The following is a 14,027-nucleotide window of genomic DNA, read 5'->3' as shown; positions in this document are numbered from 1 at the left end:
CCCCAGTGTCTCTCTGGCCAGAGTTCCCATGTCCCCGGTGTCCCAAAGCCCTGATGTCCCTGGTGCTCAGGTGTCCCAGTGCCCGGAGCACTGGTGTCCCAGTGTGTCCCTGTATCCCTGTGTTCCAATGTCCTGGTGCAATCCCTGTATCCCCATGTGTCCTGGTATCCCGATGTGTCCCGGTGTCCTGGGTTATCTTGGTATTTCCCGGTATGTGCCGCTGTCTCGGTGTATCCCGGTGTATCCTGGTATCCCAGGGTGTCCCAGTGCATCCCTGTATCCCGGCATCTTGGTCTGTCCTGGTGTATCCCTGTATTCCGGTATGCCAGTGTGTCCCGTGGTATCCCGGTGTGTCCTGGTGTATCCCTGTATATTCCGGTGTGTCCCGGTGTATCCCGGTGCATCCCTGTATCCCGGTGCATCCCTGTATCCCGGTGCATCCCTGTATCCCGGTGCATCCCTGTATCCCGGTGTCCCTTGCCGTGCCGCGGCCGCACTGCGCATGCGTGCCGACAGGGGGCGCAGGCGAGGCGGTGCCGCGTTGCCCCGGCAGGGGGCGGTCGCCGCGCGACCTGTCGCGACGTGTCGGGAACTGCGAGTTGCTGTTGCTGTCGCGGTCCTTGTTGCTCTCCTGACGGGTCGGCGGGACATGGCGTCGCAGCGGGGCAGTCGGTCCCAGCTCCGGATCCCCCCGGGTACAGCCCCGCGCAGGGCGCGGCCGGGCCGAGCCTGCGGCCTCAGCGAGCCGGGGGTGGAGCCGCCACAAACAGCCCCTTCCCACCCAGTGATCCCCGTTTTGTTGTAATTGTGTTTGTTTTTAGGAGGAGCCGGTGCCAGTGGGAGGGGCGCGTAGGTTAAGGGGAGGAACAGACCCCCGTAGGATCCCCTCGGCCCGGCGCAGCCCGGCCCGGGTCTGGCTGTTTCAGAGCTGTTCTGCCATTCAGGAACTTCTGAGCATCCAACGGGTTGTTGGGTTGAGTGAGTGCAGGGAAGCTCTTTCCTCTCACTAGCAGCTGGAGCAGGAAACTTCCCAGGATTTTTTTGTTCCTCCTGCAGGGAGCTCTATTTATCTGTATTTATCTCATCTATGGTAATGTGTGAGACAGTTGCATCCTGCTTGACCCACTTTGGTCCTTGCTGCTTCTCAGAGTTAGATTTTTCCAATTACAAGAGGTGCTGAATTTAATTGTTATGTGCAACCTTAAAGAAACCAAACTTGAAACATAGTTCAGCTGGAAATGATTAACCAGGCTGAAAGAGGAAGATGGTGTTTCCCTTGGGAGACTGAGGAGGAGATCTCTTCATCTGTTTTTCAGGCAAGAAGGAAAAGACCTTTGAACAGCCAGGTTCAACAATTTCAGAAGAGCCTGAGCGTGAGCCAGAGCCTGTTCCTTATGTTCTGCAAGGGGAGGATATCCAGGCACTTGCCATTAAGGTGGAGGACCTGGAGAAAGTATGTATGAGTATTTTTATGGGTAGAAACAGCTGCCTTAACTGACACTCTGTGCGTTTAGCAGAGAGTGCTGCCCATTTACCTAAGGCAAAACTCATGCCTGCAGTTGAGTTTTCATTCCATTTTGTCTCTCGTGCTCTTTGTCATGATAAAATGTCACATCATTAGGTTCAGTTGCTAAAGTAAAGGATTATCAGCCCTTACACAGTACTTCCAACTGGAAGGATAAATCATCTGCCTCTTCAGAATAACATCTCCAACTTTCTGATCTCCTCAGACCTGTAAGTTGTTTAGTAGCTTTCATGGCTTTCTTTCCAAAACTTGGGTCACAGTGTGTGAATGGAAGTATTTGACAGTAACACAGCAGCAGGAATCTCTTGGGAAAGTGATTTAAAACTCTCCTTACTCTGCCCCTGTTATAAACCAGAGTCTGAAGGAATGAGACAGCAAATGAGCTGGTGTCTCTGCAGCTGCATAACATGCCTCCTAGGGAGGAATCAGAGAATCATGGCACGGTTTGTCTTGGCAGGGCCTTAAAGATCATCTCATTCCACTCCCTGCCATGGGCAGGGACACCTTCCACTCGACCAGGTTGCTCCAAGCCCTATCCAGTCTGGCCTTGGAGACTTTCAGGGATGGGACAGCACAGCTTCTCTGGACAACCAGGGCTAGGCCCTCACCAGCATCACAGGGAAGAGTTTTTTCCTAATACCTGATCTAAACCTACCCTTTTTAGTTTTAATCCATTCCCCCTTCTCAGGTCACTCCATGCCCTTGTGAAAAGTGCCTCTCCAGAACTCACAGGACTCTCACAGGAACTGTACTGATATGACCTCTGCACATCCTAAAAGGATCAGATGGAATAAAGGTGAGTCAGTGTGTACCTAACTGCACTGTGACTGTTTACTTCCTGAAGCTTCATGCTCCACGCCTTGCCCATGATGCCGGGAGAGTTCCAGTTAGGAAGAATTACCTCGTTCGAAAATACCAACCCAAGGAGGTGACACATCTTGTAGCACATCCTGCTTCTCCCAGGGCACCCAGGGAACCACTGACTTTTCCTGGTAAGGTTCAAATTCAAATCTTATCTCTGGGTTTTGTGTTTGCTGAGCCAAACTTTAGTGACGTGGCTCTGGGATTGGGTATTTTTGTGTGTATGTTGTAGGACCAAAAGAATTTGCTGATGACCATGAAGAGATCCTCCCTCACCACATTTTGGGAAGTCTGCAGGAGTTCAGGATGGAAGCCCAGGCCAGAAGAAGCACTCAGGTTGGTTTGTAAAGTTAGGAAAATGCTGCTGTGTGGCCCTTTTCCAGAGGTGGAGTGTGGTGCCAGCAGTACCTTTCGATGCTTTCCAGCACCTATCAGGAGCAGGTCAGGCCTGAGGTGTGGTTTTCCCAGCCTCGTCACACTCTGAGAAGGGTTTGCCTTCAGAGAAACTGCACCAGCAGGTTTTGGAGTGCTGTGTGCAGGACCAGGTCATGGAGAGAACAATTACACAGGCTTCTTCTTCCCTCTGTGCTCTGCTGTTGGCGTCAGGAAGAGCTGGTCTTGCAGCACTGCCATTGCTGGAGTGTAATTACTCAGATAAATCCTTCCGTTGTTTCTGAGTGTGTTCCTACTGCCCTGGTTTTGTTCCTTTCAGAGTGCTCATGTAAAAGTACAGTCAATCTGAATAATTGTTTTCTCCTGCCCTCTCCCGTTCCTGTTTTGGTGTGCATGGAGAGGTTCATTTAATGTTTCCTTTCTCATCAGATAGCAGATGCTATTGAGGTTTCTCATCCACATGTTACTGCAGCAGCTTTAAAAGTGAAACGTGGAGGAGAGAAGAAGAAAAAGGTTAATTGGGCCCAACTAGCAGAGCACAAAGCTCTTCAAAACTGGACCCATCATATGGCAATCAGGAAAAAGCAAGAGAAACACCTAGGAGGTGAGAAAAGCTGAGGAGGCCTCATTCTGTGAAATTCTGTGTGCCAGTGGGGGAATTTGATGTCACCAACCAAACTGCAGTGGCCATCACCTGCCAGGGTTAATCCTACTGCCATTGCAGTCTACTTCCATGTCCTCGGAGCTCCCACACTGCTTGTGCTAGTGGCTGTGGATCTGGTGGGAATGTGAGCTGGTGGCTCTGACTGGGGGAAGGACAGTGGATTGGGCAAGGGACCTTGTAAGTCCATTAGAGGTGAACAATATGAGTGGCAAAGGGTATGCCCAGAAGTGCAGCACCAATGATACAATGTTTCTTCTTTATAGAAATTCTTCAGAAGCCAGAGAATGAATTGATGATGAACATCTCGGAGAATTACAGGCAAGTGGTGGAAGAATGTGACCTCATTGACCGCAGTCTTCCCTACCTCCATCGTGGGAAGGTGAGAGCCCCACTTCCTCTATGCCCTGATTGCCCTGTTCTTGTGACCCAACACAGACACTGCTGTTATGAGTAACGTCCTGAAGAGCTGTCAGTAGGTACTTATCAAAGCTACTCAAAGTCCTTCAGCCTGGTGTGCGAGCAAAGCTTTCAGGGACTTTCAGAATAAAAACATGAACTGTGCTATCCGTACTAGTCAGAGGAAAGTGGTGCTGTGCAAGTGTCATTTCTTGACTCTCACCAAAGACTGTTGTGCCCTGGGAAGTGACATGGGGACATGTCACAACTGCTGTTCCAAGGGCAGAAATAGCTGATCGATTCAGGCTTGGATTTTAGTGATTGCCATAGAGAAAAGGATATGGGTAAGGCACAAGGATTATGGGAGTATCCTGTGTTAAAATATTTTTTTACATTTATAGCTCTATCAAAGAATTTGCATTTATCTGAGGCTTTATTTTGATATCGTTCAACCTTCACATAGAAGGCAGAAGAAAGTTCTATTGTCTTTGACAGCACCTAATAGAGATTTTGGCTTCTCTGCAGAGAGGGATAATTCATAGACTTTTTATAATGTTCTATAGCCAGGGTGAGATTTCTTTTTAGCTTCTAGTGCTATTGAAAATCAGACAGCTGTACAACTCTATCAGCGGGAGCTTTGCTTTCCATCCCAGGGATTCCGAGTAGGAAGCGAGTTCTGGAGCCAGCCTGAGCATATTGGAGATGAACTCACTGGCCTGACGCTGACACTGACTCGGACAGAACGTGGGGACCGAGAGCCAATCACTCATGTGGGGAAACCCCGCACTGTCCAGAAGGAAACAAGTAAGGGAACACTGCAGAGAGGAGATTCCACAGAAATGGGGCACAAGTGTGAAAGAAGCAGCTACTTTCCAGTCATCTGTTGAGCTTCCTCTTTAAAACACCACAAGGTCAAAGTTTGCCAGAGAGTGAAATTTAAGAGCCATGTGGGTATGTAGAATGTGAGCTCTTATATGGGTATTTCCACAGCTCTGAAGCCCCCAACGAAGATTCCTTGCCATCTAACCTGGGATAAGAGTCTTTTCCTGAAACATCGGCGGCAGGAGCTAAAATCTATCCTAGACGAGCTGGGTTTTTATAAGCCGGTAAGACCAGAGGAGCAGGGACATTCTTTGTGTCTCTTGTCTCTTGCCAGGTGCTGTAGAGTAACATAAAATTACCAAGACCTGGATCTGAAAAAGCATTAGGAGACAAACTTAGCCCCACAGTACTTTTCTTGGAAGTTCCAGCATTTCCAAAGGGCCTCATCCTTGAAAGTGTTGTCTGGCTTCAGAATAGGACCCCATACCATCAGCATGCAGCTTTTGAGATCTAGGCAATGAAAAAACCCACCAAGCGGTGGTGCAGGACTTTGATTTAGTGCCCCAGGGCAAAGGGAAGACACCTTTACCCATGTGGAAGACACACATCTGCAATAATCTGAAGACAAGTGGTCCCCCCTCCTAAAACCAGAACAAACTTCACTTTTTTCTGTTTGAAACCTCTCTCTGGAGATTAGAATCCTGTGTGAAGGAGGCTTTCCCCATTCATGTGTCATTTGTAGTGGGGAATGCAGTCATCTAGGATTTTTTGAAAACTCAGAATTACTTCTTGAACATTCTTTGGATACCTCTAAAAACCACTGCAGGAGCAAGATAGCTTCACTTTACTTGACTGAGTTGGTGCATTTGTCTGGTGTTATATTCTACTTCCTATATAAAAAGAGAAATTGTGAGTTGGTCATTTTTGTGTATGTCCAGGATCTGGAAGGATTGGAGGTGATTGGCAAAGGGCACCCATTCACATCTGTCTCAGCAGAGGCTTCTCCACGTTCTGCTGCTTCTGAAGAGATTGAATCCCTGTAAGTGTTACTTTGTGGCAGAAATAAAAAGTTTTGGATGTATACCCCCAGTCTATAAGGGTATCTTTAGCTATTCTTAGCTAGAATGGAGAGGAACCTCCAGTAGGGCACAATAAAAGGCATATTTTAGTATAATTACCCGATTTAAGAATCTTTGTGCCTTGAGGCCTTGTGTCTTCAGGAGCAAGAATTGTAGAAAAACTTTTTGAGGCACTTCCTGTGTGGCTCCAGAGCTTACATGAGGCAGCATGGGGATTCTGCTCTCAATTACCCCCATTTGGTTGTCTTTTTCCAGCCTTCCATCATTACTTTGCCAGGTTTTTTTTTTGCTGCCCTGTCCATTTGTAACAGGCACAACCTGGGGGCCTCTCCTTCTTTTTCAGTCATGTACCTCAGGCAGGTCTCATTCTTTAATATTCTGGCTGTTCTGTCCTTCTTGACAGTGACATGTCACTGGCTGGAGTTCACCACATCTGCAGGGCGCTGTCCTTAAGGAGATGAGTGCATGGAAAAGCATTAGTTGGGATTATTTCTCATAGGGTCTTCTAAATCACCCCTGGTTCTTCCCTCTCTGAAAGTGAATTTCAGTCCATGAAAATGCTGGCTCTTGTTTTCTTTAGCTGTGACCCTGTAAGTGACTCCTGCAATGTGGTTCCAGAAGAAGAGAAGCATCTATCTTTAGTTTTCTGTGGCCAGCCTGCTCGTTGGATCAAGGGCATCACTTCTCGCAGGGTAATTTTGAAATTTTAATTGTTTAGTCAAGCTAAGCCTGTTCGAGTTCCCAAGCCACAGCTGTACAATGAGTGTCACTCCCAGGCCACAGAATGGGGGATTTATTCTGAACATAATAGAGTATTCCTATGTTTGCTCTGGAGAGATCTAGGGACAGAAGGGGTTGCTCTTGCTGTGGTGTGAGGCTTAGACTTCCAGGCTCTCTCTGTATAATGGCCACTTCACTGGACTTGCCTTACAAGTTCTCCTACCAAGGCTCAACCCCTTATTTGAGCTGTGACTTCATGCTGGATAAATCTTGCCAGATAGAGTAGAAATTGTTATCTTTTTCTCTTCCTTGTAGAAGGAAATTGGCATTGCCGCCCGGCTCACCTTTGAGACTCTGGCTGGTGAGGAGGCTGAAAGCTTCCTGACGGTGAGCAATGATGGCACAGCTGCCATCTGGTACAACTGGATGAGGCTTCCCCACCAGATTCCCTCCAGAGAAACCAAGGGATGGAGGATGCCGTGTTTTTACTTTGATCCTAGACCAGGTATGAGACCTTTGTACCTCAACCAGAGAGCAGGTATTTGAGAGTCTGACTAATGGCACAGCACTGCTGGATGATTCTCCTGAGGAAGCTCCTGGGTGTCAGAGCTGACTCATCCCAAAAGAGCTGTGCAAGGCAGATCCCTGTCATGGAACTTAAAGGAAAGGAGGTTGCTCCTACTCTGAGTGTAAATGGGTGGAATGTTGAGAAGTGAATCATTTTCTGATGGCAAATGGAGCATCATCTGCTGGAGAGAGAACTGAGCTTGCTGTGGAAGGAGCATGCAGTGAAAATAACACCAGTTCAGTAACATGGTGACCCCAGTCAATCTGGAAGGAGAAAAATAGCTGAATGAAGTGTGATAACCAGCTAATCTATGGGGACAGCATCTCCTACAGAGATAAGGACACTCAGGGTGGAGTTGGAAAAGGGTCAAATTAACCAGGTGGCTTCTTGCAGACTGATGCATTTTCTCTTTTATTTCAGGTGTAATTTTGCCTGGAGAAACTCGGAGGTTTTCCTTTCTTTTCAAGTCAAGGAGAGCAGGCATTTTCAGTGAGCCCTGGGAATTTAGGACACATCCTCTGTTATTAGGAGGAGCACTGCTGCAGGTGACCCTTTGGGGAATTGCTGTGTATGAGGATAAATTGGCTGACTTCAGAGAGAAACTGGAGGTAACCAAGCATGTGACTGGGTATCTGTGAGCTTTGAACTTTATATGCAAATAGAGGATAAGGGTGGGAGTGGACTACATGGTATTTTTATTGCTGTGTAATTAGGGCTAAGAGTGAGATGATTTAGAGAATGTCTGTATATACTTCAGCAGATTTGCTAAATAGCATGAGGAACTCTGCAGTCTATTGTAATGTTGTTACTAAAGACATGACTGTATCTCATAAAGTGTTCACACTGGTCCTTTAAAAACTGAATATTCTGTTGGTAATTAATTTCATAAGTTACTTAGTGGGCTGGGACTGTGTGTTGTACACTATGACAGCAGTTAAGGTATAAATTGAAAATTAAACTACGCTTTGAAAAGCATAATTTGGGGGAGGATTTGTAGGGTTTATTTGAGAAGCTGTTGGAAGTACTGCTGTGCTCAGTGGGGTTTGCAGTTATTCTTGTCCTTGTAACCCTATATAATGTATACGTGTGGTTACTAGCGTGGGAGGGAATTTGTTTGTGTGTTTGTATGTGGAATGGAGACTCACACATGTTGTTCTTGTTGTGGTGCCTCAGAGTGACCTGGCTGCTCAAGAAGGTGCTGCTATAGTCAAAGACAGTCTGGATGAACTTCTTGAACAAATTCGGACCCCGCAGCGCACCCCATCTCCTGTGGATGCCTATGTCACCGAGGAAGAGTTGTTCCACAGGAAGAATCCTGGGGTGATGTTTGCTATTTGATGTGCTCCAATAACAGGGAGGGCAGATCCAAGGGGCTGGTGCATCTGTCAGAGTCTGCCATGGAGGCTTTAAGAGTTGGGTTTGAAGAGGGAAGGAACAGCTCATGTCTTTTTCCCTGTTATCACAGTTTCATTATCAGCATGAAGTGGTAAAGCAGCTACATAAACTATGGAGACAGCACATGACTGTGCCTTCAGCCTTCAAGGAGAAAGTGCCCTTGGGACAGAGGAGCACTGCAGAGGACACAGAGTACCAGGAGAGCACCATGGAGCCTCCCTCTGCTCAGAGCAGCACCACGGATCTCCCAGGGGGGAAGAACTTGATAGAGGGGGCTCCGAGGCAAAGGATGAGCATTGAGGAAGAAGAAACAGGGCTCTCAGGATGGAACCTTTCCCTCGAGGACTTTAAACAGGTGGTCACCTCTGTTCTCAGTGATGCTGTGACAAACTGATGGTGTTTTCATTTCCCTACAAACAGCCCAGCCTGCCCCAGTGTGAGCCCACCCAAAGGCCTGCTGCCAATGTGCCAGGAGTTAGAGACGATTTATGATGTGTGTTGGCTCTGCTGACCACACCCTCAGTGGTCTTTTAAAGAGATTCCCAAGAGAGACTTTGTGGGCTGTTGTGTGAAGAAGAAAAGAGAACCAGACAACATAATAGATATTTTAAGCTCTTCCCCGTTAGCTTTCTGTCATCCCAGCACTGAATGCGGGGGGCAGGCTAGTCTTACAGCCTCCTGTGGCTCCCCCAAGGGCTCCTTGCCTTGCAGAGGTCTTCCTATTCATCAGAAAACTAAGGGGGCACTCATGACAGCCTGTGGATAAAGTACAGACCTCCCTAGATTAAAGCAAGAGTGGTTTGGATTCTATCAGCAGTTTTTCTGTACTGCTGTCTTGGAAATCTCTGCTGCTTTTATAACTTTTACTTGGAAGTCTTGTAGCTCCCTAGAATCCCAGTTCCTCAGCACACCTGTGAAGTTGCAAAGGGACTTCTGTCAGTGTGATGGGGGAATCTGGGGTTGTTCCCTAGATCTTGGGTACCTTGGCCAAATCCCAGCTGTATAGGAAGCCACATCTGTGTGTAAAGTGCCCAGTGCAGCCTGGTTTCAGGCTGGTGTCCATAAAGGGAGCCGTGGTGTGCTCCATCAAGCTCAGGGCCCACAGACTGGGGATGAAGACTGAGAAGTGCTCCACACACCCTGTGTGTTTTCTCTCACAGGCTATAATGTCAATCCCCAGGGAGGAGCAGCAGGAAGAAGCACTGACCCAGCTCAATAAGGCAGCTCTGGAGCTTTGTGTTGAACAGAGGCCAGTTCAGTCAGACCTTCTGTATCCAATCTGGTGCGTTACCTTTGCAAACAAAAAGCTTGTGAAAATACCATGTGATCAACAGCCTCAGCGAGCTCTGTTGCAAGTGTTGTGATTCAGAGTGCAGATACGAGGTCTAGAAGTCATCTTTACACTCTGCTTTTTTATAGCTTAATTGTAGCAGCTGTCTAGGACCCAAATGTTGTGGATTTTTTTCTGGAGATAAGTTTAGAATATTAAATGTATGTAATTTTGGAGGGTGTACAAGATTATTTCTGGCAAGATTATTCTGGTCTGTATTTATGAGACCTTTGGGTATTTTCTGTACCCTTTTACTCAGATAACTGTCTCCTCCCTCATACAGTCTCTCTGTTCTTTTCTCAAGCTTTCAGACTGTAAACATATCAACAGCTTCTAGTTGCTTCTAAATTAAAAGGATGCAGGTTCCTCTTGGTAAACACAGAGCAGGTTAATGCTGATTTACCAATGTGTGTCATGTTGAAGAGCAGACCTAGTTTTGCAGTAATATATTATGGGTCCCTGTGAGCCTGTTGATTTGCAAACCTTTGAGACCCCAGAGGGATCTAATATGAGGAAAGCAGTTTAGTTTCCCTCTCCACACTTATTTAGACATTTAGATGTTTAGTGGGTGCTGTTTTGTTGGTTTCATGGCACAGGGCAGCTCTCAGCTGTAAAGTGCCTTCACTTCTGGGCACAGGGTTAAAACGAGGTGGCAGTTGCTGCACTGTCTCCCTTCTGACCCTGATCCTTTTCTCAGCCTCCAGCTGTGGCGTGGAGCAGTTGATGATCTGGTGAGTCACGCTCTGAGGCTGAGGTCCCTGTATGGCTTGCTTAAGAAGGATTCCTATGTAGATGATGTTTCAGAAGAAACAGGTAAATAGTAGTTTTAGCATGGCAGCTGCTTTCTATGGACTTTTGAAAATCCAGAAAACATGATGAATTTCAACTGAAATTTCAAGTTCAGCAGGTCCCCCTCAAAGCTTTTATAAGAAAATGCATCAGAAAAAAATGGCAGATTGTGTGACACTCACAATACTAATTGTGATCTATGGTTTGGCATCAGAAAAAAGCCACCTCACCTCACAATAAAGTCTTTTAATTCAGCTAGGTGTAGCTAGGTTTTCACCCAGACTGACCCAGCAAACACTGCCTCACTATTAGCTGTCTTACAGGTTTGTTCTGATACACATCTGAGACCTCTTCATTCCTTTTTTAAACAAAGTACTCTTCAAGGTATTGTTTTTCAGTGCAGTACAGCTCCGATTAATAAAAAGAGGAAAACATGTTGCAAAAGTAATACACTCCCACTGCGTTAGTGCAGTGGGCTGGCCTTTCTGGGTGTGTGGATGCTTTTGGGTAATTGAAATTCTTTCTTTAGTAGAGGAAGTAAAGCAAGGAGAAAAAAAAGGAGGAAAGGAAGACAGAATAGCCACTAAGAAAGAAGAGAAAAAGGATAAAGAAGGCAAAAAAAATAAAGCGACACCAGGGAAAGAGAAAGTGGTATGTGTTGGGATGCCTGGTGAACCCTGAGTGCTGGAGACAGTGTGGTCTGTTCTGAGATAGTGTGTCCTGAGTTTGAGCTGGTTTCTAACCTAGTGGAAGAGGTGCTGCTCTTGGGAGGTGCATTGTGCAAGTCTGAGATGTGTTCTGACCTATGTCCCTTTTTTTCTTGGTCTGTTCCTGTTTAGGAACGTTCAGGCAGCAGAAAGCAGAAAGGAAAAGATGAGAAGCAGACACCTTCCACTTCATCAGTGAAGGTGAAAGAGGGAGCAGGGCCCCTAAAAGTAAAAGATGAGGAGTGGGTATTTGCCACTTCATCACTGAAGGAGAAAGAGGAAGCTGTAACTACGGAGGGAGTAGAACATCCTCAGGAGCAGGTGGACTCTGCTTCATTTAGAACATACCAGGAAAAACTCTATATTGAAGTGAGTCTGATCAAAGGTTGTATTGTTATTACTTGGTTTTCTTCTTTGCTTGTTACGTTCAGGCTCAGAGGGAGGGAGAGGTAAACATTTTTTTTTAACTCAGAAGTCTGGCAGACGTGTCCCTTATGCTGCAGGAAGGTATGTGTGACATCCAAATTAAGATGTCCTTTCTTCTAGTGTGGAATCTGTTAACAGAAATCCAGCCATCACATAGCCACATGCGGGACTTCTATCTGGGATGTCTGTAGCATGCTTGTGGACTCTTGAGGGATCAGCTGAATTAATTGTACCTCAGATAATGTTAAACACACTTCATAGCCAGAGAAGTTATTACTAGAGCTCTGTTAGCAGGCTGACACTTCTGTGTGGTTGTGTATGTGCCTGTATGATAATGTACTCCAGTGTGAAAAACCATCTCTGTCAGTCTCATCCTCAGGGTTTCTTCATGGGTTTTCACTGCAACTGTCTTCTGTTAATTTCTGCTGCAGGTTTACAAGCTGCTGGATTCAATGGTGAGTGAAATGGTGTCTTTATTTGAGGATCTAAAGCAATAACCTGCTCTGCAGAGGGAAAGTGAAGCCCTTTGCATGTAGAAATTGGCTTGCTTTAAAAAAAATAAATAACCATATTTACACAGACTGAGTGGAGATTCTTCTTTCTGAAGTGATTCAGTGATTACAAACACTGCGCTGACTCTTTTCTGACATGCTATGATGTGAGACTGTTGCTAAATCATCTGCTACTGTTACAGATAATCACTTGCCAAGAAGAGAAAAGGCAGCAAATATCACTGCCTCAGAAAACGTTAAGACTAGAAAATATTGGCATTTCTTCTGAGAAAGAAGAATTTAAAAGTGCCAGTCAACATGAGATATGTTCCTTGTTTCTTGATCATGCTTGGATAGCAGGTGAGTGAGCAGGGTGTCCTTTTGTACTCATGAGCACCAGTACCAGGAAAGTGACTTAGACAAATCCATCCCATTTTTCATCAGCTGCTTGTCCATGCTTCCCTTGGTACTTGCTGACAGCAGGCTTCTCTGAGGCATTCTGTATTCCAGTAAAGACTATCCCAAGGGGTTTGCTACCCTACCTGGTTTTGCACCCATGAATTTCTGTCTTATGATGATCTTGTCTTCTGTTTTCATCCAGCTTAAGGTACCCATGCCCCATTCTGAGCCAGCTCTTACTTGTTTCCTTCCAAGTCTAATCACTCTTGAATTAAATGACTGAATTTTGTGCTATAAACGTGGTAAGGCCTCATGTTAGAGCCACCCCTCCCGTTTGTCCATCTGCCTGTGTGTTTGGGCTCATCACTGCTTTCCATGTGGGTTTTCTTGTGCATCACAGCTGGAATGGGGCTTTTTATGGAGGCATCCCAGGCCTGAGTGTGGCATGCTGGGCTTCAGTTGCAGCAGGTTCCCAACGTGAGTGAGCTGGGTGTGGGGTCTGTCTTGACCCAACATCTAAAGACCTGGGTCATCTCAATAAAGTGCCACCTTCCTGCCAAAGCAGCTGGACAGCATTCCCTGGAAAGGCCTTGGCCCTGTAGAGCAATGACATCAGTGTAGATCATTAATTGAGATTTGTGATTACTCTGGAGTTCTTAGGGAGCAGATGCATATCCGTGCTGAGCACTGTTGTTGCAAACTGCACGTCACTGCGCGGTGGCACCGGGCGTGTGTGCCACAGGCACGTGCTCCTGTCCTTTGGCAGCCACACTGACACGTCTGGAGCTGCACAGAGCATGAAATAACTGTACCCTCTGCAGAACTGGTGTCTTTTGCTTTCTCATTTTAACTCCTATGCTGTTTGGGGGGAGGATACATTCTTACCCTTGGCTTCTTGCAGTCCCATGGCAAAGCACAGTTTATTTTTATTGCTGGCCAGGTGAGGCATCTCATGTTTTGAGATGTTTTCTCTTACTGGAGTGTGCGGAAGCATTTTGGCTTTTGTGGCAGTAGGAGCCTCCTCTGGCTTAGCAGGCACAGACCCACAAAGGGAATGTCTCTGCTCAGCATTCCTGGAGTGAGAATTTCAGCAATATTTTGAGAATTAGGAGGAAAAAGGCCTGAAGTTGGGGTGTGTCTCACAGGCTCTGACAATAGCTCCTGCCTCCCTGGAGATGATTATCTGCTTGTGAATCTGCCCAACTCAAACTGCTCAAGCCATCTGTTTCTAGATGAGAGGGAGTCTGCACGTTCTAGAGGCAACGTGATTGTCTTGGAGGCAGGAATCCTTCCATTTGGTAGCTGTACATTAAGGGATGGCAAATGGCAAACCCTTCCATAGATCTATGGCTCCAGTCTAGCCTATGGAAACCAGGTTCCATGTGTTCCTCTACCCACATGAAAATCTGTTAATTCAACACCAGGCAGATTGAAGTTTTACATCGGTCACATACGATGGAAG

The 14,027-nt window shown here is 46.5% G+C and overlaps 1 protein-coding gene across 2 annotated transcripts; it reads left to right on the top strand.

Annotated features, from left to right (window-relative positions):
* Positions 1-31: 31 nt before the first annotated feature.
* Positions 32-12,516, top strand: MYCBPAP (MYCBP associated protein). 2 transcript variants are annotated; one of them, XM_071573471.1, is made up of 19 exons: positions 32-695; positions 1,317-1,453; positions 2,370-2,517; positions 2,619-2,722; positions 3,209-3,383; positions 3,707-3,822; positions 4,493-4,643; positions 4,830-4,945; positions 5,600-5,700; positions 6,321-6,432; positions 6,776-6,965; positions 7,449-7,636; positions 8,202-8,348; positions 8,494-8,778; positions 9,584-9,705; positions 10,451-10,566; positions 11,072-11,193; positions 11,382-11,618; positions 12,107-12,516. In XM_071573471.1, exons 1-19 carry the CDS (start codon positions 128-130, stop codon positions 12,170-12,172), a joined length of 3,201 nt encoding a protein of 1,066 aa, XP_071429572.1. In that variant the 5' UTR covers positions 32-127; the 3' UTR covers positions 12,173-12,516. The 2 variants fall into 2 exon arrangements, 1 of the variants encoding a protein (XP_071429572.1); XR_011699383.1 differs by lacking the exons at positions 11,072-11,193; positions 11,382-11,618; positions 12,107-12,516 and having other exon boundaries at positions 9,604-9,705; positions 10,451-10,536.
* Positions 12,517-14,027: the final 1,511 nt, after the last annotated feature.

The sequence above is a fragment of the Pithys albifrons genome, chromosome 19 (genome assembly GCF_047495875.1).
Source record: "Pithys albifrons albifrons isolate INPA30051 chromosome 19, PitAlb_v1, whole genome shotgun sequence".
NCBI lineage: Eukaryota > Metazoa > Chordata > Aves > Passeriformes > Thamnophilidae > Pithys > Pithys albifrons.
This window is presented reverse-complemented; position numbering and strand designations above follow the sequence as displayed.

Coding starts and splice junctions, on each gene's coding strand:
- MYCBPAP (XM_071573471.1), top strand. CDS start 128: ATGTCCTGGTGCAATCCCTGTATCCCCATGTGTCCTGGTATCCCGATG. Junction 3,823..4,492: donor CCTACCTCCATCGTGGGAAG/GTGAGAGCCCCA, acceptor TTTCCATCCCAG/GGATTCCGAGTAGGAAGCGA. Junction 6,966..7,448: donor TTACTTTGATCCTAGACCAG/GTATGAGACCTT, acceptor CTTTTATTTCAG/GTGTAATTTTGCCTGGAGAA.